This window comes from Pleurodeles waltl, chromosome 10 (assembly GCF_031143425.1).
Source record: "Pleurodeles waltl isolate 20211129_DDA chromosome 10, aPleWal1.hap1.20221129, whole genome shotgun sequence".
NCBI lineage: Eukaryota > Metazoa > Chordata > Amphibia > Caudata > Salamandridae > Pleurodeles > Pleurodeles waltl.
Genome location: NC_090449.1, coordinates 897,228,869 through 897,254,677, shown reverse-complemented (window position 1 = coordinate 897,254,677; position 25,809 = coordinate 897,228,869). Strand labels below are relative to the sequence as shown.

At 43.5% G+C, this 25,809-nt stretch overlaps 1 protein-coding gene across 2 annotated transcripts in view; it reads right to left on the bottom strand.

Moving 5' to 3' along the window:
• The window catches only part of LOC138260835 (ranaspumin-like), a 55,679-nt gene extending 34,960 nt beyond the window's left edge, over positions 1–20,719 (bottom strand). For both annotated transcript variants that reach the window (XM_069209260.1, XM_069209262.1), the window contains exons 1-5: positions 20,560–20,719; positions 17,376–17,437; positions 16,577–16,642; positions 357–416; positions 7–60 (exon numbers count right to left, since the gene is read on the bottom strand). In XM_069209260.1, the coding sequence (XP_069065361.1) occupies positions 7–60; positions 357–416; positions 16,577–16,642; positions 17,376–17,437; positions 20,560–20,608 (291 nt within the window). In that variant the 5' untranslated portion in view covers positions 20,609–20,719. The remainder of the gene's footprint in view (positions 1–6; positions 61–356; positions 417–16,576; positions 16,643–17,375; positions 17,438–20,559) is intronic.
• Positions 20,720–25,809: the final 5,090 nt, after the last annotated feature.

The window sequence follows — 25,809 nt, the reverse complement described above, 5'->3', positions numbered from 1 at the left end:
ACTTACCACTGTTGGATTTCCGCCTAACAGAAGGTGATCAACCACACATCCAGTGTCTTTCTGGAAATAATAAAACAATGCAAAATATTCTTATAACCATAAACATTGAAAATAAGCCAGTATTGGAAAATTGCATATGTTATATGCTGTATGTTGTGAACAACTAAAACAATAAATACAAAGCTGTCATTACTGAGTTGACTTTAAAAGATCAAAGACTGCAAAACTTTCATTGATGTACTATTTCAATATTACAATACACTGAAATTATGTTCCTTCATTGGCAGTGGAAGAATACCCTCAAACACATCCAAAAATATAGCAGTTAATAAAATATTAATTCAGCAACACTGTACCATGGTTTCTTTGACTTCAGCTAAAAGTTGTGTCCATTCTTCCAGGCTGCATTCATTGGTCTGGGGGAAATGTTCAGAAACTGGTTACCAATAGCATATACAGTTCATGTCTGAGTGAGACGAGAAGGCTGCAGTTAGGATATTTTACTCATAAAGGGCCACCATACTGACTGCCTACTTGCATCTCTACTCTAAAGGTAGAGGCGTTCCACTATCTCCAAGAGGGGCATCATTCCCTGACTCCAGCAGTGACACACTCAATGGATAATATCAGTAGTAAAACACATATGTGACAGGAAAAGCATCAAAGAATAATCCATACATGACACATATAAAATCACATTTTTACATTCAATATAAAATGACATTCAATTTGCTGAGAAAAATCATTTTCAAAATGATCAATTTAGTATCTATACATTGAGTTCAATATTTAATTATTATCATAACTGTAATACTTTGGCTCTTGTTTGCCAAGCCGCATGTAGAATATTTGAGATGGAATAAAGCCGCACACAGACTTGATCACACATACATGTTCTTATAGCATCTTGGTAGTTCCTAAATCCCAGCACCAGGCAAAGTGGCTTAACCCATCTAGATCTTGACCTTGTATAGTCCACGCAAAAAAGCCTTAAAACATGTCCCTCTGTTTTCTCAAATTGGTAGAAAACAGGACACAGGGTACACTGAAATTCAGAGGGCATCAACATACACATAAAGGATACTATGAGAAGGATGCCAAATCTAAACTTTATGTACCAAGTTCTGGATGAGGAAGAATTCATATAATCCAAAAATGCTTTGAATATATAGTCACATTTCTGAGATAGAAAACAATTAGTCTATCTGCCTAGGGGTAGGGAGGTCTGTTGTTTCTCAGAGACCAAGTACCAGAACCTCTCTTTCACAATGTTGTAGGCTCTGGATGTAATAGATGAAGTCGAAGACTCACTCAACCCAAGATTTTCTAAACTATTTGTATGTGCATCAGCCAAAGTATCTTGAGCTCTTGTGGTTTTGAAATGACGTCATACAGCCGCTGCCTATATGGTTCTATCTCTTCACTCACAAGATTTGAAACCAATATAAAATGTGCCTTAACTTAGCATCTCTATCTATTGTTTTTAAGTCCCAGTCTAATAACAATGGCAATAGCGGGGAGTTAGCGGGGAGCTATGGGGAAGTTTCAACCAGTATCTCACAAAATAATTTTTGGGTTTTCCCGAGGGACTCTGCAGCACTATGCCACCATAAATATGAACCATACATGGCAGAATTAACTGCCTTTCCTCTATGATGTTGAGAGACGAAAAAACAGTGAAAGTTGCTGTGTGCTTTGCAAACCTGACTATTGCATATCCTCTATGTTTCAGTATCAATGTGCTTTTCTAAATTTGCGCAGGCCATGTTTGAGATTCGGAAAGTGTGATGTCAACAAAATCGAACACCATCACTTTCTCCAAAAAGATCGCTCTCAGCCTCGTTTTAGTTCTGAAATTTCTATGGGGATTAAATTTAGTCTTCGGTGTGTTAATCTGCAAGACATCATTGCTACTAAAAGTGGCAAACCTCTGTACCAAAATTTGAAGCCCTTTCTGGGATCTACATATTAATAAAGAATCATCATCAGAGAGTAAACTAATGAAGAGGATATGGGTAAAAGCTAAAATCAGCCCTTCTAACATCTATCCTTTTGGACAGTTTGTTGTTTCTTCTGGAACACGGACCCACCTGTACTCACTAACGCCTGCACTGCACCTACACAGAAGACTACAAACAACCAAGCACAACTCCACTTCATCCTGCTGAAAGCCTGCTCCTTATGTAAACACACCATGTAAATCTGGGACACCATCACCACCAACGACCCGAACATCGCCTTCATCACTGAAACATGGCAATCATTCTCCTCAGACCCAGACATTGCCTCTGCTACCCCTGATGGCTATAACATAGTACACCGAGATCGCACCAACAAACATGGCAGGAGCATCACCATCATCTTCAAGGAAACCATCCAATGCACCATCACTGACGACGATCTAACTGCAGACTGATACTAACACCAGGGGGCGAGGCAGCCTCGCATACAGGCAACCGGGACCACGCCCAGCCTTCGGCAACTCCATTGCCAACCTCACTGCCTACCTCACCATTGACTCCCTTCAGTGCTTCCTATTGGACGATCTCAATTTCCAGCTTAACGATCCCAGCGACACCAACTCCACTTCCCTCATGAAGAACCTCAGCAACATCGACCTCACCCAACTGGTCACCAAACCCAGGCACAAAGATGGATACACACTGGATGCCATCTTCACTTCTAGCAACAGATCATTTTCACCCATGTGACTGAACTCACCAGGACCGACCACGTTATCATCTGCTTCACCATCTCCATTTCCCAGAACACCACCTCAAAGCACCTTAGCACCCCCACTGAAGCTGTGACAAGGTAACTAAGACCCGATGGGCACAGGCCATAGGCACCACTAAACCCAAGCCCATGGAATACCTCCATCCCAACTAGGCTGTCAAAAACCTCTCCTCTCGGACCACCAACTGTTCCAACAGAGTCGCCCCAATTAAACCAACTAAACCCAACAATACAGCCAAGCCAGTGAGATGGTACACTTCAAATCTCCACATGTGACTTCCACCAACTTGAGAAACAATGCACGTGACCAACGTCCCCTCCAACAGAGTCACCTACAAGGCAACCCTCAACAACTACCACCACCATATCAAGACAGCAAAAAGAGCACAATGGATTTTCAACCTCAGAGCCATTGCTATTAGCAAGGAACTAACCCCTATCCTCAACACCTCCATCTCCACGTCAACCTTCCCGGACGAATGGAAGCATGCAGAAGTCAGTCCCATCCTAAAGAAACCCTCTGATGACCCCAGCAACCTCAAAAACTACAGACTGAGCTCCCTATTTCACTTCTCGGCCAATGTGCTTGAGAAAGCCATCATCCTACAGCTGACCGACTACCTCGAATGAAACCACCTTCTCGACACCTCACAATCAGGATTTAAGGCCAACCACAACACGAAGATTGCACTGATTGACACCACAGACGATATCAGGACCCTCCTTGACCAAGGAGAGCCAGAAGCTCTGATCTTTCTTGACCTCTCTGCAGTGTTCAATACACTCTCCAACAACACTCTCCTCAACAGACTCCACAACATAGGCATTCAATGGAATTCCCTTAAGTGGGTCACCTCTTTTCTCTCAGGCCTCACGCAGAGCATCCACCTTCTTTCCTTCACTTCTACACCCAAAATAAATCACCTGTGGTGTACCCCGGGATCCTCTCTCAGCCCAACCCTCTTCAACAACTACATGACCTCCTTCACAGACATAGTCAGATCCTAAGGATTCAATATAGTCTCCTTCTATGACAACACTCCAATAATCTCACTCATCCAAGACCCCCCAGAGCGCCAAATCCAACTTCCTCAATGCCATGACCAACGTAGAAACATGGATCAAAAACAGTTCACTCAAACTAAACACCAACAAAACAGAATTCCTGATCTTTGTAAAGAACACCTCCATATGGGACCACAACTGGCGGGCAGCAGAATTCCAACCAATGCGATCTCCATCAGACCCCGCATGAAGCCTCAACATCATCCTCGACTGCCAACTATCCATGAATCGACAAGTAAACTAAGTCGCCTCCTTCTTCTTCTACATCTTCCATATGATCCGCTGAGTCTTCATATGGATCCCTACATATACCAATAAGGCAGTCATGCATGCCCTGGTCATCAGCCACCTCAAGTATGGCAATGCTCTCTACACTCAAGTGTCCTCCCAGCTGCTTAAAACTCCAGACTCTTCAGAGCACTGCAGGCAGGCTCATCCTCAACCTCCCCAAGCACTCACGCATCACCCCACACCTCAGGAACCTCCACTGGCTCCCCATCCAGAAGAGATGCCAATTTAAAATCCTTACACTTGCATACAAAGATCTCCACAACCTATTCATCCCACATCAACCACTTCGACGTCCTAGCAAGACAACTAAGCTCCACCTTGCCAAACCTCTCACAAACCCCCTGCATCCATTGCAGCTGCAGCAGAGGCAGCTCCTTCTCCTACACAGCAGCCAAGTCCTGCAACAGCCTGCTCCCACTCCTCTGAAAAGCTCCCTCCCAGGCAGACTTCAAAAGGAGACTCGAGACGTGGATTTTTGACAGAGGCATGGCACCCTCAGCACCCTAATACCCTTAGGGGTGATATCGCTGTGCTTTACAAATGTCATGATTGATTCATTGATTGATTGATTTTGCCGGACCAGAGCATAATTGTCTGTGTAAATCCTTCTTACAAAATCCAACAAGTCTGAAAAAACTTCTGTCTCTGCAGGTACCCTCCATAGTTTAACTCTGGGGCCATGACCATGTTAAAAGCTGCCTGTAAATCGAAGAAGCAACATATAAGGTGCTCAGGCCAATGTCCACATTCCTTCATTTAGTCCAAAATGAAGCAAAAGATCTATTCAACCATACTTGTCTTTGGTCTAAATCTGGCCTAGTATGGATTCAAAATCTCGTTTTCAATAATCCAGGTTATGAGCCTATTGAGAACAGGCTTGAAGAATATCTACTGCATATTATCAAACAAACTGATTGATTGCTAGTTGCCAGGTATATTACAACATCCTTGTATAAAAATTGGTAGTACTATTTTTGCACTCTTCCATGAGTGCAGTACCAGACCGCCTGTTCCTATGGTATTTGAGAGGGCATTTAAATAAGGTAACAACTGATAACATTTCAGAACATGTCGAAGTAATAGCAAAGGTAAAAGTGTTCTTTTGCTGGCCATAAAGAAATTCTATTTGAGCATTATGAGTGTCCACTTCTAAATAATCACTATAAAGAGCTTTAAGATGCACAACCCATTCTTTTCACGGGATAGGAACTTCTTATCTCATAGCATTCTTATGCCCCCCACTGCATTTATTGTGAACCAAAATGTTTCAACATATTGTTGTATGTATGTGAACATTGCTCCTTTGAAATGTTTTTGTAAGCCTTTCCTGTTAGTTCCTATTTACCTTTGCCCCTCCCCTGCTTAATAGCAGTAACCAATAGGCTCTTAGTTGTCCAACAGTCACAATCAAACTACTACTGTCCCTGTTCTGATATCTTTCAAAAACGTTATTTCAGGTTATTGTGCCTACACAAGCATGGTAGAGGGAAGCAATGTAAATTACAAGTTCATAGAATGATATAATGACCATTGGGGTGCCATCTATATCCACCCACTTTACATTCCTTCTATTGTTATTGATAACTTATTCATTGCCTCCAGAGTTACCAGTGTATGATAAATCATCAATCAAAGATACAGTTAAATGGAGGACCCAGGGTTATGGCCACTTTCATGTGAACATCATGTCAACCATTTCTTGCCTTAGGCATACATCAAGAAGTAAAAAATAATATTGCTACTATATGTGCCTCTCTGAGGGTAAATGGCCGTTGTAAGCCCATAGACCATATAATATTGTGAGCTCAACAAGTAGTAGTGCTGACCTGTTAAGTTCTGTCTTCAGAGGTGAAGTTAATTCCAGGATGCCCCAATAGGAATCCTCATCCTTTGCTAAATCTATTACCAGCACACATGGTTCAAATGACATATTGAAGTCTCCCCAAATAATTATAAGACAATACTTGCTAAAAAAAGGTTAAAAATCTATCAAGCAAACGTAAAGGTAGAGACTGGATACTTATTCATGCTTCTGCAGTATATTAGTGGTGTAACACAAAATGATAGAGCCCGCTGCAGAATGTGATGAGGGGCCCCTTAGCCTTATATATCTTAGAAATATTCAGGCTTAACCGGCTTTTGTTACACCCTGGGCATGCTGGATCTTGCCTCCCCCGCAACCGCAGAGGCTGTAGGGACTAATGCTACACCGCTGCAATAGATATTAATTAGGAAAAATGTTTAATATTATTTAAAGCAAATGTAAGTTTGATCCCAGTATATTTATTAATTTGCCAGTTTGAATTTCACAGATTCATCAGCAACATAGAATTCAATACAGATAAAAGACAGGTGGAAAATACTAGATTAAAATGAATTAAAAAAACATCCAATGCTGACATTCCCAATCTCTATCACAGTGCCAGGTCATCCTTGCTTTTCAAAAAGAAATCATCACTTCTCTTTGTGCTGCAGAATGTAGCACACATAGAAAGAAGAAACAACAAGAAGAAATAAAATATATCTTCTCATTACGCCTGCCCTGGGGAGGTGGAAGATTTTGACATATTCCCAGGTTTATGTCCTTGTAAAATCAGGGAATGCGTCAAAACCCATGGAAGTTGTGTGGGAAAACACAATGCAACGCTCATTTAACGCCCCCCCTGGTGCAGATTAAGGCAAGCAGTGACTTGTGCTTCCTTGCCTTACTCCAGTATCTATGAGGCCAGTCAAAGCCAAGCAAAGTGGTTTTGCATGGCTTCATAGATATGGATCACAGTCTGTGCTGCCGGAGCGTCCAAAAAGGTGACTCCATGGTTGAGCAGGGGGTTGTAAATATGTGCCTCCAAGGGCTTTATTCTTACCAACCATGCAGTATAGAAAAAGCTGAAGTCATGGATCACAATCATTGGGATTGTATTTGCTCTACAACCCTCTAGGACTCCCAGTACTGCTTAAGCCAAAATGACAACGATAAGCATTTAATACATTTTAACTGCAGATAGCTATACGCAGGTCAAAAAAAGAAAGAATGGGTTCAACATTTTCTTGACCTAAATTACAAGCAGAGCATGTACCTTGGCTAAACTTTAGGTTCAACCAATATCTTGTGAGAGAGGCCAGAGGAAGTGTACCCTGCCTTAACTGGATGTGCAATTTCCTAGATAGAGGTGATAGAAACAAATCTGGGAATTCCTCAAAATAAAAATCAACCTTCATATTTATAAAAGTGTCCGTTAAACTCCCCCAAGATGGAGTGTTCACTTTTCTGTTCAGGGCATCTTCTAAAACATTTTTTTTACAATTAGGCGTGTACTAGGGGTAATGGAGGTTAGAATCTCCCATGGCTCTCTCAAGGCTAGATTATTTATCCAATCTTGTGTGTACTTTAGCCAGGGGATATTTAACACCTGGGTTCTACTGATCACATTGCGAAGTCTAGCTCTGTGGTGAGCTAGTATTTTGATAGACCACACTTAAATCCAGTACAAGTCGGGTTTCAATCTGGTGTGGTCATTTATCTCCTGAACACCTAGGTCTAAATGCAAGCGGAAGAGAGGACAGCTCTGTGGGAGCCTTAATAAGGAATGCATAAAGGAACTCTCTGGTGGTAAAAGAGCTTCAACTCCACAATGGCCCCACATTTCGGATCAATTAATCTCAGCACTAACAGCCTGAGCTCTACAAACCTTTAGTATGGGGGGGTCTGGGTAATTTTTACAATCCCTAAAGAACTTGACAATGGCGGTTGCCCTACGCTTTAAACAACACCTGTTTTCTCAATTTGCTCACCCCACCTGTCCTTAACAGACAGTCCTATACCTGGTTAACCAAAGTTGTTGAATCTTCCTAAATTAGTACCCATTCATATTATCTACTTGCGTGCATCCTTAGCATTAAAAGTCATTAGTTTCATTTTTAAGGCATTTAATTCAGAGCCATTAGTCCCACAAAACTGGCTAAATCTCTCAATCAAAGTAAGGAGGCCTTTCTGTGTTTTTGAAATCAAAATTCTATCATCAACAAAAAATAATGCTTGGATTTTCAGTCCATCCATCATTGTAGAGTCATTTTGAGAGGTGGATATTGTTGGTGCCAAAACACAACCCTGTTGGACCCCTTGATTGATTTCTATTTTCTTTGTAAGTTCTCTATTAGGGTCACTACAGGCCCATGCGTAGTTGCCAGTGTATAAGCGCCTAGTTACCATGTCTAGCAGAATCTCCATATCACTATAAACCTGCCAAAGCTTGGCCATTTGGACTGTATCAAATACCGCTTGCAAATCAACAAAGGTGATGTATAGGCTACCCTTCCCCATATTCACGGTCTTACACCTAATCAGTTGAATTAAGAAGGCCTGGTCTATCATGCTAGTTTTTGATCTAAAGCCTGCTTGGAGGTGGCTTATCATTGAGTACACAGACATTCAGGATATAGGCTTATCCAGACCTGCTTGCAGAGTATGTTTTGCACGTTGTCTATTAAGCTGATGGGTTGATAGTTTCCTAGATCTTTGTGAGACCATGTTTTGTGGGCCATGAGGGCTGCTGCATTGTCGCCTAGGGAAAAATTAAGTATTTGTTTAGTGTTAGATGGTGATTGATCAGAGGATTGCCCACAGAAGATGGAGCAAGAAAATTCTTAATATTCCTTGGAGTAAAGCGCTCTAAAGTGAGCCAACGGCTCACCAGCTAGCACAAACGCCTCTTGCTTATTATGCCCCTCTTGCCTCCATGGGTGTCCAGATGCAAGAACTTCTTAGAATTTTTATCCTTGGCTTCTTGCACCAATTTGTCCATGAAGTATATCCCAAAGTATCTTAGCCACCCACAGAGCTTTTCTTTGTGTAATCCAGCTGTCTTTATTAATTCTCTTCTTCCCAGTATCTCTGAAGAGCAGTAAACGTTTCTAGATATCACAATGTAGGGAGTTTCTCAGACACATGCCCAAACCACCAGAAACCTGGCTGCACTTGAATATTCATCTGCAACTTGGAAGTTTCCATAGTCCAACCTATAAGCACTATCAGTAGCTCATAGTTCATAGAATAAACAGAAAACAAAGCTACCTGTAAAATGTCCTCAATCTTTATGTGACAGTTTTTATTGTAAGCCGACAACGTTCCATCTTATCATAGTGATGTAAAATGTCCTCAATCTTAATGTGACCGTTTTGATTTTAAGCTGACAACGTTCCAGTTTATCATAATGATGTTTCTAGGTTTTACACATTGAGAGACCACTATGGATTTTAATCTGCTCACTTTATTATCCAGCATAATATCAACAGTATCAACGTTGCCCACACTAGACTGAACAAAACGAGTACCGTTAATGATTGAGGGGTTATAAATATATTTAATCTCAAAATATAAACTTGGACATACCACATGGTCAGCATGGGGTGCAATAATCTGAGGCTAAGGGTGTAGAAGAGGTACCCATTAATTTAGACACCATTTTTGAGTCACAGGATTGATTTCCTTGAAATAAATCATCAATAGTACGTACTTCCCAACTGCGGTACAACTAATACATTAGAGATGGACATTATTAGATGTGGTAATCCCCTTCCTTATAAATCAGTGTGCTCCACCTGGGACCTGTTCTACGGTGTCAGCAGTTGGACATGAGGGTTTCAAAGCATTCTTTGGTGAGGGAGTTTGTCACTTTTGGTGGCCATTTTAAATTGGAGGATCGGTCCTCAGGCCACGCGTGACTAATCCCTTAGCTAATCTAGGGCAGGCAAGGTTCATCTTGATATAATCCCAACCTCCACTAGGGTGTGGATAGTTTTTCACACCAATTATGTCCGATTAAATGATAGAAAACCTAATTCTTCAACTAAACTTGCTTAAGGGCTTTAATAATATAGACCTCACTCTCAGAGGTATTGCTAGCTCTAGGTGTGTGAATCCAAATGAGGGGAGATAAATACCAATTAAAACTGTTAACATTCCTCAAGCTCCTTTCATTATCAGTGCATAAAAAAATGGGTCTTAGCGATCATGGGCCATTTCAATGGGTTTATAGGTGTGTAATGCAGTTGAGCCCTGAGGGGTCATAAATATCTGATACATTTCTACCATTTCCATCACCAGAGACTTTTCATTGTTAGCATCTAATTCAAGTATCATGTGTGGTATTGATGCTACCCACTATTCCTCTTTCACTTGTATAAAGCACATGTGCTGCTGTGCTAGCTTTCTCAGTCATAATTCTCTGGCTATGTAAAGCTCTATCTATACTAGGCACAGACGTATTAAGGCATTTGCTATTACTGGTATCAATTGTAGAGTGGACATTCAATATTAAGCCTGGGGTCTGACTACAAAATAAATCAATCAACATCACCATAGTTTGCTTTAAGTCAGCTCTTTTTTTCTAAAGGCTTGTCAAGTTCTCCAGCTTCTATGGAGGACTAGAGTATGTAGTTTTGGCATGGGGCTGAATCCTAAACTGTGGGTTTTTTGCACTCTTCATTCTGCAAGGGTGAAAACCTGTTAGTACAAACAATGTATGGGATTAGAGATAGGCAGCCTCCACATCTGATTAAAGTGTCTTTGGGCCCTCTGTAGACTGGTTGTAATCATTTGTCATTGGCTAGTTCTGTCAAGGTTTGCTTAGTTAGAGGTTGAGATGGAAGGGCTTTGGGGACTCTAATTTTCAAATATCTTTGTCAGCCATCACACAATGCTCATTCAACAACCATTCTGCCTCCTTGAGTAAATTATCTATAACCTCCGCTACCGATTGTTCTGCAGTATGTTTATTTGTCTTTTTCCTGCTCCTGAAGATCCTGAGGGTGAAGGTTGTTTTGCTTTTTACCGTAGCTGCAGAACCAGTTACAGTCACAATCACAGAAACTGCACCAAGAACACAGTATTTAGGGGAAGAAACCTGTTATAGTAGAGGTGGGGGAATCAAACAGTACCTTATGGAGCAAATATCATCCATTGTTAAGTAGATGTAATAACACATTCAAGGGAGCTAGTAGTCATGCGCTCCCTTATCCTGGCTTTGACAGGGGCAGGCAGGCCCTTGACCCTGCCTTTTGTACAGGTGTAGCAATGGCACTGCAGGGACATCAATGTGTAGGAGGCTGGCCCGGTGTGCAGTGGGTACATATGGTATTTACACCTTATACCAGGTCCAGAAATCCCTTATTGGTGTAGTGTAGTCAGTGTCTAGAAACCAGGCTCTCTAGAGGTAGCTGTGGATGAGCAGCCAAGCCTTATATAGGAGACATGCAAAGCTCATGCAATACCACTGTTTTAACACTTAGTACTTACACACATGAAAGAGAACACTCAGGGGGTCATTCCAAACTTGGCGGGCGGCTACAGCCGCCCGCCAGGCGGAAACCGCCATGCGCCCGCACTCACGCGGCCCCCATTCCGACATTCCCGCTGGGCCGGCGGAAGCTAACTAAGTTTGCGCCCGCCGGCCCAGCGGGAATGAGGCCGCAACACAGGAGCCGGCTCCTAATGGAGCTGGTGGTGTTGCGGCCGTGCGACGGGTGCAGTTGCACCCGTCGGGCTTTTCACTGTCTGCCATGCAGACAGTGAAAAGCAGGCCGGGCCCTGTTAGGGGGCCCCTGCACTGCCCATGCAAGTTGCATGGGCAGTGCAGGGGCCCCCAGGGGCCCCAGGACACCCCTTACCGTCAGCCTCTTCCTAGCGGTGCAAACCGCCAGAAACGGGCTGGCGGTAAGGGGGTCATAATCCCCAGGGCAGCACTGCTTGCAGCGCTGCCCTGGTGGATTATCACCGCCGGGGGAAAAATGGCGGGAAACCGCCGGCCCCGGCGGTGCGACCGCGGCGGTATGGGGTAGGAAGCACCGCCAGCCTGTTGGCGGTGCTTCCGTCATTCTTGCCCTGGTGGTCATGGACCGCCAGGGTCAGAATGACCCCCCCAGTGTTACAAAAATAAGGGTACTTTATTTTGGTGGCACAAATACCAAAAATACCATAGAGTCTATACTCTCCTAAGTAATACACAAATATATACACTAGTATGCAGAAATAGGCCAAAAAACTGTCAGAAAACAAAGCAAATAGTGAACATCACAATAGTTAGAAATGGGCCGGGGGTAGCACAAACCATATACTAAGAAAGTGGAATGCACAAGTCAGTCCCCCACCTAGGAAAGTGTAGTGTGTAGAGGGGAGCTGGGAGTACTAGGAAAGGCCAAAGGTAAGTACCACGACCCACCCCAGCGACCAGGAAAACAGGAGTAAATCACAGTTTCCCAGAACACACAGAGAAGTAAAGAAGAATAGTGCAAAACCCAGAAGAAACTGCAAGCCACCAATAGTGGATTCCTGGACCAAAGGACCTGTGGAAAAGGGGGACCAAGTCCAAGAACCACAGGAGAGTCCAGGAAGGGCAGGAGACTGTACCAACCTGGATGAAGTGGCAAAAGGTGAACCACCGGTGAAAAGAAGAGTCAGCACTGCACCCAAGAAGAAGAAGTTGGGTTCCTGGAGGCTGCAGGTGATGTCCAACGCCTGATGGAGGATTGCCGTCAGGTTTGTGTCATCGGAGTCCCCAAACAAGCTTTAGCACACTCAAAGCTTGCTGTGAGTGGACCAGGAAGGACCAGTTGGACTCCACCCAGGAGAGGGAGTCAGAGGGGGCCCTCAACAACACAGAGAGTCCACAGAAGACCAGCCAGCACCCACAGAAGTCCCACAGGACTGGGACAAGAAAGTCACAGATGAGGCCCATGCAGCACCACAAAAAAGGCTCCCACGCCGCCAGAGAAACACTCAGGGAGCTGTGTGTCGCAGGAAGGATTGCTGGGGCTGGAGCTTCAAGTTGTACAAAGATCTTGAAGGAAGAATACCAAGAAGCATTGGCAGCTGCAAATTACATAGTGCATGGGGGTACTGTCCTACGTGGTCAGGAAAGGGCTTACCTTCACCCAAGTTGGACAGTTGGAATAGAGGACGGTCTGGACCAATTCAGTCTACAACCCGTGATGCAGGATCCATGCAGCTCAGCAGGGGAGGGGATCCAGGCAGCCGGTTGTCATGGCAGTTGGTGCCTGCAGAAGCAGGGGAATGACTCCTTCACTCCAAGGGAGATTCCTTCTGATGCAGGCTGAAGACAAACTGTCCTCAGAGGATGCACGACTAGGGAAATGTTGCAGTTGCTGGAAGACCCCAGAGATCCAATGTTGCAGAAGGCGTCTTGCTTCTTTGTTGCAGCTTGTAGGGTCCTGAAGAGTCCAGATGCAGTTTCTTCAGTCAGAAGTAGAGGGTGCAAAGGATGCCTGCTGGAGTCTTGCAATCCGAATCTGAAGACACCCAAAGGACAGACCCTAAATAGCCCTGAAAGGAGGATTGGTCACATAGCCGAGTGACCACCTATCAGGATGGGGCTCTGACGTCACCTGCTGGCACTGGCCAATCAGATGCTCCAGGAGTTCCCTGTCAATCTTGATTCCAAGATGACAAAACCCAGGGACCCTCTGGAGAAGGTCTAAGCACCATCCTGGGATGTGATGGACAGGGGAGTGGTCACTCTCCTTTCCTTTGACCAGTTTCGCGCCAGAGCAGGGACTCGGTGTCCCTGAACCAGTGTAGACTGGTTTATGCAAGGAGGGCACCAAGTGTGCCATTCAAAGCATTTCCAGTGGCCTGGGAGGATATTCCTCCACTGCCTGCAACACATATTTTCAAAGGGAAAGGGTGTAACACCCCTCTCCCAAAGGAAATCCTTTGTTCTTCCTTCCTGGGCTCGAGCTTCTCAAGCAACAGGAGGGGAGAAACCTGTCTGGGAGGCGGCAGTAGATTGGGCTGCCTGGAATCCCTCAGAAGGCTGTAATGGCAATATTGGGGATCCTCTAAGGTGCTCCCAGAGTGCATGGAGTCATACAACCAAAGCTTGCAAAAGCCTTGGGGTATGATTCCAACAGTACATGTGTAAAGTGGCGTCCTGAAACTCATGAAGTCCTGGAAAATGGACCTGGAGTTCGTGGGTGCATCTCTGCTAGTGTAGGGGTACCCTCACACACAGGTACTTTGCACCCTGCCCTCTGGGCTGGAAGGCCTGCCATAGGGGTGACTTATAAGTAACCTTGTGTAGTGAAAAGTGGCAGTGAAAGGGTGTTTGCACCTTTTCACGCAGGCCGCAGGCTGCAGTGGCAGTCTTGCAGAACCCTTTGCTTGGGCTCTTTATGGGTGACAAACTATATGCAGTAGCCCATTGGGATCCCCTGGAACACCAATGCCCTGGGTACCTAGGCACCATGCACTAGGGAATTCTAATGGGACACCAGTGTGCCAATTGTGGGTGAAATACAGTGATACCAGTTACCAACAACTACATTTAGGGGAGAGAGCATAACTACAGAGGTCCTGGTTAGCAGGATCCCAGTAGACACAGTAAAACACACTGACAAACAGGCCAAAAGTGGGGGTAGCCAAGGTAGAACGAGGCAACTTTCCTACACAGTAGCACTATAGTCATTGGCAAAGGGTGGTGGGGCTTGGAGCCCAACTGTGCAGCTTCTCACATCATGGGTTGCAGAGATGTCAATTGTATTATATCGCGCTGGAGGGCTCACCTCCTCAGGTGCCTGCCAAAGAATGATGGGAATTGGGGTCCCTTAGTACAGTTTCTCGCATTAAAGAATGATAATTTTGTCTGTAGCAAAAGTATTGCAAATTTAATTACAAAGCAAAGCGCCTGTGGTTCTTTTGTGGCTATTCACAATAAATTCTGAACATCAATTCTTTAAAGCGATCATAGTTGTGAATATGTTTGTATTATTTCATTTTATATAAGACCATCAACATGTTTTACTGTTATGAATTAATAGGGAAAATCTTGCCAACCCTCCACAGAAACAATTAAAGAGTTTTTTAATCAGTTCTGGGTTCTGAGGAGGGTTCACTGTTGGTTATCATTAATGAGCTAAAAATAATAACATTTGCTATTGGATTCATAAATTGATTTTAAAATGGTGAAGTGTCAGGCATCCATTGGTTCGCTCGGATATGCAGGTTATACTATCTGATTCACACTAACATCAGTGTTTTACAGATTTGTGAATAACTATACATATGTTAAATAATGTAGTTCACATTGTGAACAGAGTAAACAGATTAATGGATCAGTATGTTTAGTTGCAAGAAACACATTCTGGTAGAGGGGCACAGAGTTACAGCCACTGAGTTGTAGGGCCCAAACAATTATTGTTTTTGACTGCTAGGGTACATCATTTCTGAGGCACTGGTTTTTAGAGTACATAAAGTGGGAGACGCCCTACTGTGGGGAAACTGGAATTGTGTGCAATGGAGTGTAGAACACACAGAATGGCCAGAATTGAGATGTAAAGCACTAAATGTGGTTAGCGATAAGGTGTCTGGCACACCCAGCTATGCAGTGAGTTTCAGGGCACACAAAAGGAACAGAGGATGAAGAGTGGTGAAAGGAACTCCAGGTGGTAAACAGTGAGATATAGGGGACACAGCATGGAAACTAATTTGGCAGAGGTTACACAAAGTGACACACAATTCAGTGTAGGTCAAACTTGTGGACTCCAACCCCTAAAATGAAAGTCCATGGTTTTGGAGCACTTGGTGCTTTGAAAGGAGACTTTACAAGGGAGAGTTATGTGAAGACAATTATTCACCATTGAGTAGAATTGAATAGAACTGAAGACATTTTTGAGCATACTAGGTGGAATTTTGTTCATGTGGAAAGTGATAAGGCATAGATATCAGGATAACTCATCTGAAAGCAGTGATGTGATTTTGGAATTTTGGCTGAAAGAATGCCAGAGGTAATTATACTAATCAGGGTTGTTACTAATTGATAATCCTGCCAGTCTAGCATTTTATATGGCTGAAATAACAATTAGTAATAGAATCCAGTGTGCTAAGGGTATTCCATTTTTTTACCTTGGGATGACAGAAGTTTGAATGGACAAGATATCATTCAAGCTGTTGAACTAAAATGCACATAACATTTTTTTATGAAAAGGAATCAACTCAGTGATGTAACACATCACTAATTAATGAGCTTGCGATAATGATTATTATTGTCAGAGGCATTACTTAGGCACCAAGAAACACTTGATTATTCAATATTGAAAGATTACCGGATGTGGGAAGGAGCACTCAGGAAGTGGGCACTGATGTGGTTCTTTCATTGTTAGTTAGGTATTCCAGACAGGGCTATCATAGAAGACTAACAACCACTACAGAGAAAGGTAATGACATGTAGTGTGGATTCCTCTGTGGGAAGCATTTCCTCAGGGAGACAGTGATATATATAAATATATATATATATATATATATATATATATATATATATATATATATATATATATATACATAAATATAAAAATATGTAAATGTCCACAGAGACACTGAAACCTCTGAGTGGAGACAGCACAGTTCCAGAGGAGCTGTTCATGGAAATAGTGAACAGTAACTATGAATCAAAATGTGAGAAGAGAATATCTTTACCTTGCAGTTTTTGTATGAGCAGAAAAGGTTTTGTAGGGCAGCCAGAAGGTTTTTCACATCTTTTTTCTAAAAGAGAATTAAAAAAAAATATGTAAAAGTAGTTTATTTATCATGCATTAGTCTATCTGGATTTCTCTACTGGGTCCCATAGGGATGCATAGTGCCATACTATATAACGTAGTCTTTGATGTCAAATCCAAGGATCATCACTAATGCATCATTCTGATGTCTAAATTATAAATGTCTGAATAACATTATTGGGGATGGAGTTAATGTGCCAATGCGTGTTAATATGATGCTTAAGTGTCTCTGTGTGCATCTTTGTAGCATATCCCGACTACACCTTTTTTCATAAACATTTTTTATTAGAATTTCAATATACAACAGAATTCGAAATTAAACAGTGACATTTCCTATATGAAGCAAGCATATGTGACACATTAGGTAAAATACATCCTTCCTAAAACTCTTAAAGGGTTTACACTTTATATGGACATCTACATCAAAATCTCACTATTGAGAATGTTGTATTAGGACACATATCCTCATTTTCAGTGAATGTTATTCATTGAAGTTACTCTTAGCAAATGTGATAGCACTTAATAGGCTTCGCTGAACACTCCCCTCTTTGCATGGAGCTACTTATAAAATGATCTCCCGAACAGTTCAGAACTTAAAATCTCACAAAAATGTATCCCGATAGAAGCTACAAATTAGTTAACACACAATACACTAATTTAAAATGTTCACTTTTTTCAAGTATTGCTTTCAGCAACACCTTTTAAATGGTGGAACTTACCAGAATTATTTCAAGACAGTTTGTGTTGGGGACATTCCCACCACTGGGTGGGCGTACATGACCTGAAACAATAATAAAAGCGTGTAAGTGCCTCTCTCAGAAATATGCTGCAGTGTCGGATAAAGCCAATTACATTTTTTGTAAGCACGTTATATATTTTCCTTTCACCTACACTCTCTCAGATACTGCTTTGGATATACTTTAAAACAATACAGACAATACATTGTTCAATATCAAGATCACGTTGAAGCAGTAAAGTTATAAAAGTCCCACACCTCTAAGTAATCTTTGGCCATTACCAGTAATGACCAAAGATTACTTAGTAGGACAAGTGGGTAATTGCCATATTAGCCATAAGATTGTTATGTCCAAATAGAATGAGCCTAAATTATACAACAGAGCATCTCCATTGGCCAGACATAAAATCTATGAACTATCCCACACTACATTAAAAAATATGGGATTCTGACACTATTCTTCAATCTCTCCATTTCCACTTTATGGGTTTAGGAATGACAGAACACCAAATGTACTATTCTAAAGACTTAACATTCAGCTGAAAACATTGTTCTAAGTGCACAAAGCACGTGTAACTGGATCACAGAGCTACTTCTGTGTTACCAACAGTGACACAATAACTTGTAAGAGATCATTTCAGTGATTTCCTCTAATATGATTTTGATTAGATTTTGATTTTTAGTGCATGCATTTACTTTGAGGACCTCAGTCATTATTATAAGACACTTTGGGCCTGATTCTGAGTGAGGCGGGCGGCGGTAGCCGCCCGCCTCGCGGGAACCGCCATATGGCCGCTCCGCGGTCAGAAGACCGCGGAGGCCATTCAGGCTTTCCCGCTGGGCTGGCGGGCGACTGCCAGAAGGCCGCCCGCCAGCCCAGCGGGAAACCCCTCCCCACGAGGAAGCCGGCTCCGAATGGAGCCGGCGGAGTGGGTATGTGCGATGGGTGCAGTGGCACCCGTCGCGTATTTCAGTGTCTGCATAGCAGACACTGAAATACATAGTGGGGCCCTCTTACGGGGGCCCCTGCAGGGCCCATGCCATTGGCATGGGCACTGCACGGGACCCTGCGGCACCCCCTACCGCCATCCTGTTCCTGGCGGGAGACCCGCCAGGAACAGGATGGCGGTAGGGGGTGTCAGAATCCCCATGGCGGCGGAGCGCACTCCGCCGCCATGGAGGATTCACACGGGCAGCGGAAAACCGGCGGGAGACCCCCGGTTTTCCGCATCTGACCACGGCCGAACTGCCGCGGTCAGAATGCCCTGCGGGGCACCGCCGGTCTGTCGGTGGTGCTCCCGCCGACCCTGGCCCCGGCGGTCTGAGACCGCCGTGGTCAGAATGACCCCCCTTATGCTATGAACTGTACTATCCTCGGTTTGATTAACATAATCATGACCACCATGTTGGCGAACAAAACCTAGAACAAAAATATAAACACAAGACTTCAGTCTACAATGTGTTGCCACTGGTATTGTTCAAATACTCGAACGCAAATAGATTTGTGTAGTCAACAACATATATTTTTCTTTTCACACATTCACTCACTTAATTTTAGAATTGATGTATCAATCTTTATATACACACATTGGTCCAGAATATAAACAGCATTATCCTTCTAAAAGCATTAGAGGTCAAGTCATAACATCAGTTGGTCGGCTTAAAACATTCTTTATAACACAAACATTATTTTGAAAACAATGTATGTAACAGTTAGCTGCTAAAGCTATTCTAAATGTAAAAAGGATGCATGATTGATTAGAAGTGATACTTCTATAGAGCCTGTAGTGATAACATATTCTGTAGGAGATCATTTGAGTGATTTGCTTCTGAACTACAGTTCATATCATAATTATTGGGGAATAGACACTGTGCATGCAGATCATTCGTTTTGATTCCATAAAGTACAACAACATTTTTGGAATTATTCCTGTTTATTGTCCATAAAATATTATTGAATTTGTTTGAAATTGGCAACATGGAACTCAGTTGGAAACTCCACTTTCAGTAAAATCCTGTGTAACAAGGGTTGCAAGAGTTAATAACAAGCTTGAGGGGTAAGAAGTAAGCCTAATGATAAAAGCAGCTGTTCACATTGGATATACTATCCATTATCAGTTCTAGGATCACTTTAGCATCCTTATAGAATTAGTAATAATCAATTCAATATATTGGAAGTTATGGCTTTATAGAGCATGTGGACCTTTCGTCATATAATCAGATTCAAATTTATTGGCTCAGAAATTGGTATATGTGCCTTTTTGGGGCCTTATGTTTATTGGGTTTCTATGCAAGTTAGTTATGAATCTGCCATTAGCCCTTTCAATACTACATACTTTCTTCATGAACACATGCAACCCTTTTGTGGATATCAATTCACCAAAATACTAGATATGAAGTGACATCACACACCTTCTAATCCCTGACATCGGACGTTTGACTTCTCATTCTACCTTTTGCCCTTGATCTCCCTCTTATTTGCTATTGGTGGCGTCAGGGCAAGGAGCTAGGCTTAAAATGTCTGTACGGGCTTAGAAATGTATACTAATCCTGACTGCCACCTTCGGACAGACTTCACCAAAGAACTGTCTTCTTGGAATAACTCTCCCAGGCTGTGATATATGTTTCTTGGTGCATTGCGTCACCTCTAAACAGAACGCTGCAGAGTACGGACTAACACGGTCTGTTCCGGTCTGGATGCAGTTATGACAATTATACCGTGCCGTCATTTTCTGACAGGTTTCAAGAAAATCTGCTGCCTGTTTGAAATTTAGAAAGTAACTCCTGGAAATGGGAAATAAACTGCAAACCTTCTCCTCCAAATACCTGCAGCATGTGGAACCCTTTCTCTCTGGGCGCAACCCTTGACAGTTCACCCCCAGTGCACCAGACACTGGCAGCAAGCCTGAACTACAGGGAGCTGTACTGGTGAACATGTAATGCTATGGGTGGTGTGAATCTCAGTATCCCCCGCTTACTATGTTTCGAATTCCCATCATTCAACTTGCATGATGCCACTTCCTTGGAAGTTCAATAAATCTACTCTGTTAGGAACTGCAGGCGTGGGAGGTAAAAGAAGGTGCCAGTTAACACATTAACAGACAATTAAATGAAGACCATCGTTTAATTACCATTACAAAGCACTCTGTGAAATATAAGTTAGTTACCATAGCAAGTGCTAACGCCCACCAGCAGGAACACCACAGCAATCTTCATGACTGAGAGATGAGATGATATTGAGTATTTGGCAGCAATACTCTGTTCCAACTCTTGGTGAATCCATCAATGCAGGGCACCTACATTTATACTGGAAGCATCGCCTCTGAGTCCTCCCAGAACATCACACCATAGATCAAATGACCACTTTATCAGATTCAATCTTGCCAATGCGCTCAAGTGAGGATAACTTAAAAGGTGCCTGTTTCACTCACTTTTGTTCCCTTTTCAACTAGGGAAACCTCAGGTGTGACTTTCGTGTCTATATTTGTTGTTCCCTGTGGAAAAAGCACTTATGCATAAGGAATAACAGATTATTCGTCAAAGAAGGAATTAAATCTAAAAACAAACAGACATGGTATTATTTTTCTCTTTCTACCCCCCTGTTTTCTTAAGTAATCAATTGCATTAGCAGCTAATGTATGTGGGATGGTGTGTGTTTTTCTACTTTCCGGGATTGTTATTTGTTAGGGATTAAGCATACATTTTCTGCAGCAAAATCATTGTAAAGGATTCACTAGCTGCCCCAAACCCACCACACTTAACCAGCCTTAGTGTCTAAAAGTCTCTTGCAGCAAGGACTTCTCTCTGGATAAACTATTTCAATCATTCTGTCTGAATTATGCCGGATGTAGTGACATATGTTTTGTTGGATTTACTTTAGAAACTGCCCCTTCCTTAGGGCTAGAATGGAAGCCCCAATAGCTGTGATCTGCTACTCAATACATATTTAAATACATCATAGTATGTCACAAGATATGAGAGTGTTATTTCCTGCACCAGCAAACCATGTGCCCCTCAAAGACCAACTGCATTCATTAATACAAAAGAGGATATCTTCTGACCATTTGCTTAATCCCATACTTAGAAATCATTGATTCCCATGTGGGATTTTATGGCAAGAACTGAAATAAGCATTATTGCATTTCTGATCATACCAGAAAAGAAAAACATGACTACTTGACAATATAAAATGCACAGATTTCACGAAAGTAATTTGCCTGTGCACTTATGCTTAGATCAGGCATTTAGAGACTCCCTTACCTCAATTTAACTACGTTCACATGGCAGCTCCTGTTTCCTTCACTTTTTAGTGATTAAATATATTTGTTTTTTAACTTTATTTTGCACTGCTACTTACTTGCACAACCTCTTCATCCACGTCGGGATACCTCTGCTTCATTCTCATACTTGCCATCCATTCTTACCTGTCCTAGTAACACACTCCCACCCTGTCATATTTCATGGCTTCTTTTGAGACATTTCACTGGGTCTTTCCAACCGTCTCTCTTTGTTTGCTGAATTTTACTAAAGCATGCAGGACAAGCTTGATTGCTGACCAGCATCAACTTGGGAGACCACATATTTTTGGTAGCACTTAGACTCTTCTTCCAGGGCCACCTCATAATCTATGTTTGAGAAACCAGAGCTTTTTGCTGTGTCCCCCCACTTTTTGCCGCCACTTTTGACTACTATATGCTGGTTTCCTGACTCTGAGGGTTGACTGGGCTCTGCTAACCAGACCCAGGGCCTGGTCTCTGATTAAAGGTGTATGGAAAGTAGTCATAATTATAACTGGCATGACAACCTACCTGTACATTCCTAGTATATAGTAGAGTGTGTAGGTTTAGAGGCCCAGCAGATTTAATGCACTTAGTGTGCACTGCTGTGTGCCCTGCTGTCACTTTAAAAGCCAGCCTTGCTTAGCAGGCTGCTTTTAAAGTAAATGTATATACAAATTCGACTTTGGAATTAAAGTACTTCCAAAGTTTCAAACTACCTTATTTCATTCAGCATATATGTCACCCCTAAGGTCTCCTCTAGGTGCCCCATGGGCAGGGTGCCTTGTAACAATAAGCAGGAACATTATGAAATGTGTTTTATATGCCTTGGTGAACGAAAAAACACCAATTTAGTTTTCCCCATTGTAGTACATGAGCTCCATAGTTTAAAATGGGAATACATTATTAAAGTATAATTAGTGCTAGGAAAGAGCTATAACTGTCATTATTAGACTTAAAATGATAGAATACATCCAACAACTTGTAACTGTTAAATTTCTTACAACTACCACAGAAAAGAAGCAATAGAACTCGCTTTTCTGATGAACCAACATCCAGCCTTCCAGCAGTTCTTCTTTGATTGTCCATCCTCTGCCAGGCTGGGCCAAGCTGCCTTAAGGTCTCGTTTAGGTCTTGGCAGAGGTGATACTCTGTCACAAACATGACGGATATGCCATCCACCATATTACGATCTTCAAAGGAGATAATGGGATTGTAATACGGCAGCCGGAATATCCGTCCTGGTTGTGATTGAGTATTTCTCTCTCACAAGACCTAAATCAGTCCCTTAATGAGGTGTGAAGAGGCCTGCATTGAGACAAAGATACATCTGGTGGGTAGAGATCATAGTTAGGACAAGACCCAGAATCACTCTCAAGTCCTGCCACCCCAGCTGGACGGGATCCCAGTAAATAGATTAGCAGAGGGGCTGGAAGGGGAACGTTACAGAAATTAGGCCACACCAGTGGATTGGCTTAGCCATAGGTTAACGCCAAGGCAAGACTTTCTCCATTTTGGATTTTGAAAGAATAGTGCTTTCACTTCACAGGAAGTCGTTACCCCAGAGTGTGACAGCCGGCACCCCATTGGCCAGGGGTGCCCCCTGCTTGTTAGCCCAATAACACTGAATAAGTATGGGAGAGTAGCCCAGTAACTCAGATCACTGTCTGCAACTACAAAGGGAAGAAGGACTGCCCTGCAGGAGCCCTGGTCTAAACCACAAAACACTGCACTCTGCTTGACTGCATCTGCTACACAGTGAGGAACTACAGCTCAGACAAAGTCCTGACTTCCAGAAGTGAAGGAGTAGACTCCCTGAAAGCAATAGTTTAGAAGAGCGTCACCTGCAACTTCCGTACCAACAAGGACCCAGCTGTCCAGCTTCAAGTGGACTTTTTGCCAGGTGCATTCTGGGAAATGTAGTCCCAACATCTCAAGGGCCATCTCAGAGTTTCTAGACCCTTGGGTTGGTGTTGTGGACCACTGGAGACCCAAAGGAGAACTTCTAGAAGGAGACCCAGAATTGTCGGGCAATTTTGGAAAAAGGCTGCGTAAGGTGACGGACCTGTTGAGGAGAGGCAAGCCACAACCCTGCCTGAATTTCAGGTTCACCCCACACAAACTCCAGAGCTTTTTCCGGACAATGAGACTTCCAGGAGTTGACCAGGAGCTCACACTTAGCCAAGTCGATGACGTTGTATAGAATCCTGGGCTGATGAGGAGCCTCACCCCAAAAGGAGAGGAAGAGCTCCAGAAAAACGAATAAGTCAGAAGGTAAAACTTTGACTGAGGCCTCCTGCTCCGCATATCCGAGTTGGGCTCCATTGCGGTCAGCCTCAAATTGTGACTTGGTACCAGTCAAGTGTGGCCAGATGTCCTCAGTTGGCACTGTTGTTTTTTAGGCACTAGAAAGCACATTGTTTGATCTATTCTTTACAAATTCATAACTCCAGTTCCCTACATTGGACTTGTTTTGGTGTCATTTTATTCATAAAAATATAAGCTATATTTAGAAACTGGTGTCGGTTTGTATTAATCATTCAATCAATCAGGGGATTTGTTAAGCGCGCTACTCACCCATGAGGGGGCAAGGTGCTGCGGAGGTGAGGGAGGAGAAGGTTAGGGGGAGGGAGGTGCTGCTACTGCTCGAACAGCCAGGTCTTGAGAAGTTTCCTGAAGGTAAGGATGTCCTTCGTCTGGCGCAGGTGGGTGGGAAGTGTGTTCCACGTTTTAGCGGCAAGGTGCTGTGCAGTGCTTTGTGAGCGTGGGTGAGGAGTTTAAAGGTGATTCTCTTGTTGACTGGGAGCCAGTGCAAGTTTTTCAGGTGGTCTGTGATGCGGCAGTGGTGGCGGATGTCTAGGATGAGGTGTGCGGAGGCATTCTGGATGTGCTGCAGCCTCTTCTGGAGTTTGGCCATGGTTCCTGCGTAGCGGGCATTGCCGTAGTCCAGTTTGCTGCTGATGAGGGCTTGGGTGACTGTTCTTCTAGTTTTGGTGGGTTTCCATTTGTAGATCTTTTGGAGAATGTGGAAAGTGTTGAAGCAGGAGGAGGAGATGGCGTTGACTTGCTGGGTCATGGACAGTGAGGGGTCCAAGATGAATCCTAGTTTCCGTGCATGGTCGGTGGGAATCAGAGCGGTTCAAAGAGTGGCAGGCCACCAGAAGTCATCCCATGTGGAGGGGGTGGAGCCGAAGATAAGGACTTCCATCTTGTCGGAATTGAGTTTGAGGCAGCTGCTCTTCATCCATTTGGCGATGACCTTCATTCCTTCGTGGAGGTAGGTCTTGGCGGAGTCTTTGGTGAGGGAAAGGATCAGCTGGGTATCATCAGCTTATGAGATGATGTTGAGGTTGTAGGATCGGTGATGTTAGCGAGCGGGGCCATGTAGTAGTTGAAGAGGGGCGCAATGACGGAGCTTGCTTTGTTGAGGATGTGGTGAGGGCAGGGGTCAGATGGAGAGCCGGAGTGGATGGTGTTCATGATTTTGATGGTGTCGGTGTCATTGACGGGAGTCCAGTAGAGCAGGAGGTTGGTCGGAGGTGAATCTGTGGTGTTGGTGGTTGGCGGGGGGGTCTGGGTGCTGAAGCTGTCATGGATGTCTGCAGTCTTGCAGTGAAAGTAGGAGGCTAGAGAGTCACAGAGGTCTTGGGATTGTGGGATGTCATTAACATTGGAGCTGGGGTTGGTGTTGGAGAGTTCCTTCACGACTTTAAAGAGCTCCTTGTGGCTGTGTGTTGTTGTTGATTCGGTCTTGGAAAGCGGTTCTTTTGGCAGCTCGGATGAGTTGGTGGTGTCTGTGGATGGCGTTTTTGAAGGCTGTGTGGTTGTCCAGAGTCTGATCTTGGCGCCATTTTCTCTCGGGTTTTCAGCAGCCTTGCTTAGATTCGTGGAGGTCGGCAGTAAACCAGAAGGCCTTTCTGTTGGTGCTTCTATTGGAGGGATTCTTGATTGGGGCAACAGTATTGGCACAGGTGTTGACCCATTGCCTGAAGTTGCGGGCAGCTGCATCAGTGTCAGTGGTGTCGATGGGTGGGTTCTGGGAGAGGGTCACGATAATTTGGTCTTCGGTGACCTTGTTCCAACTGCGGTGGGGGATCCGTTGTAGGTGGTGGTGTGTTGTGGGTTTCTTCAGGGAGAAGT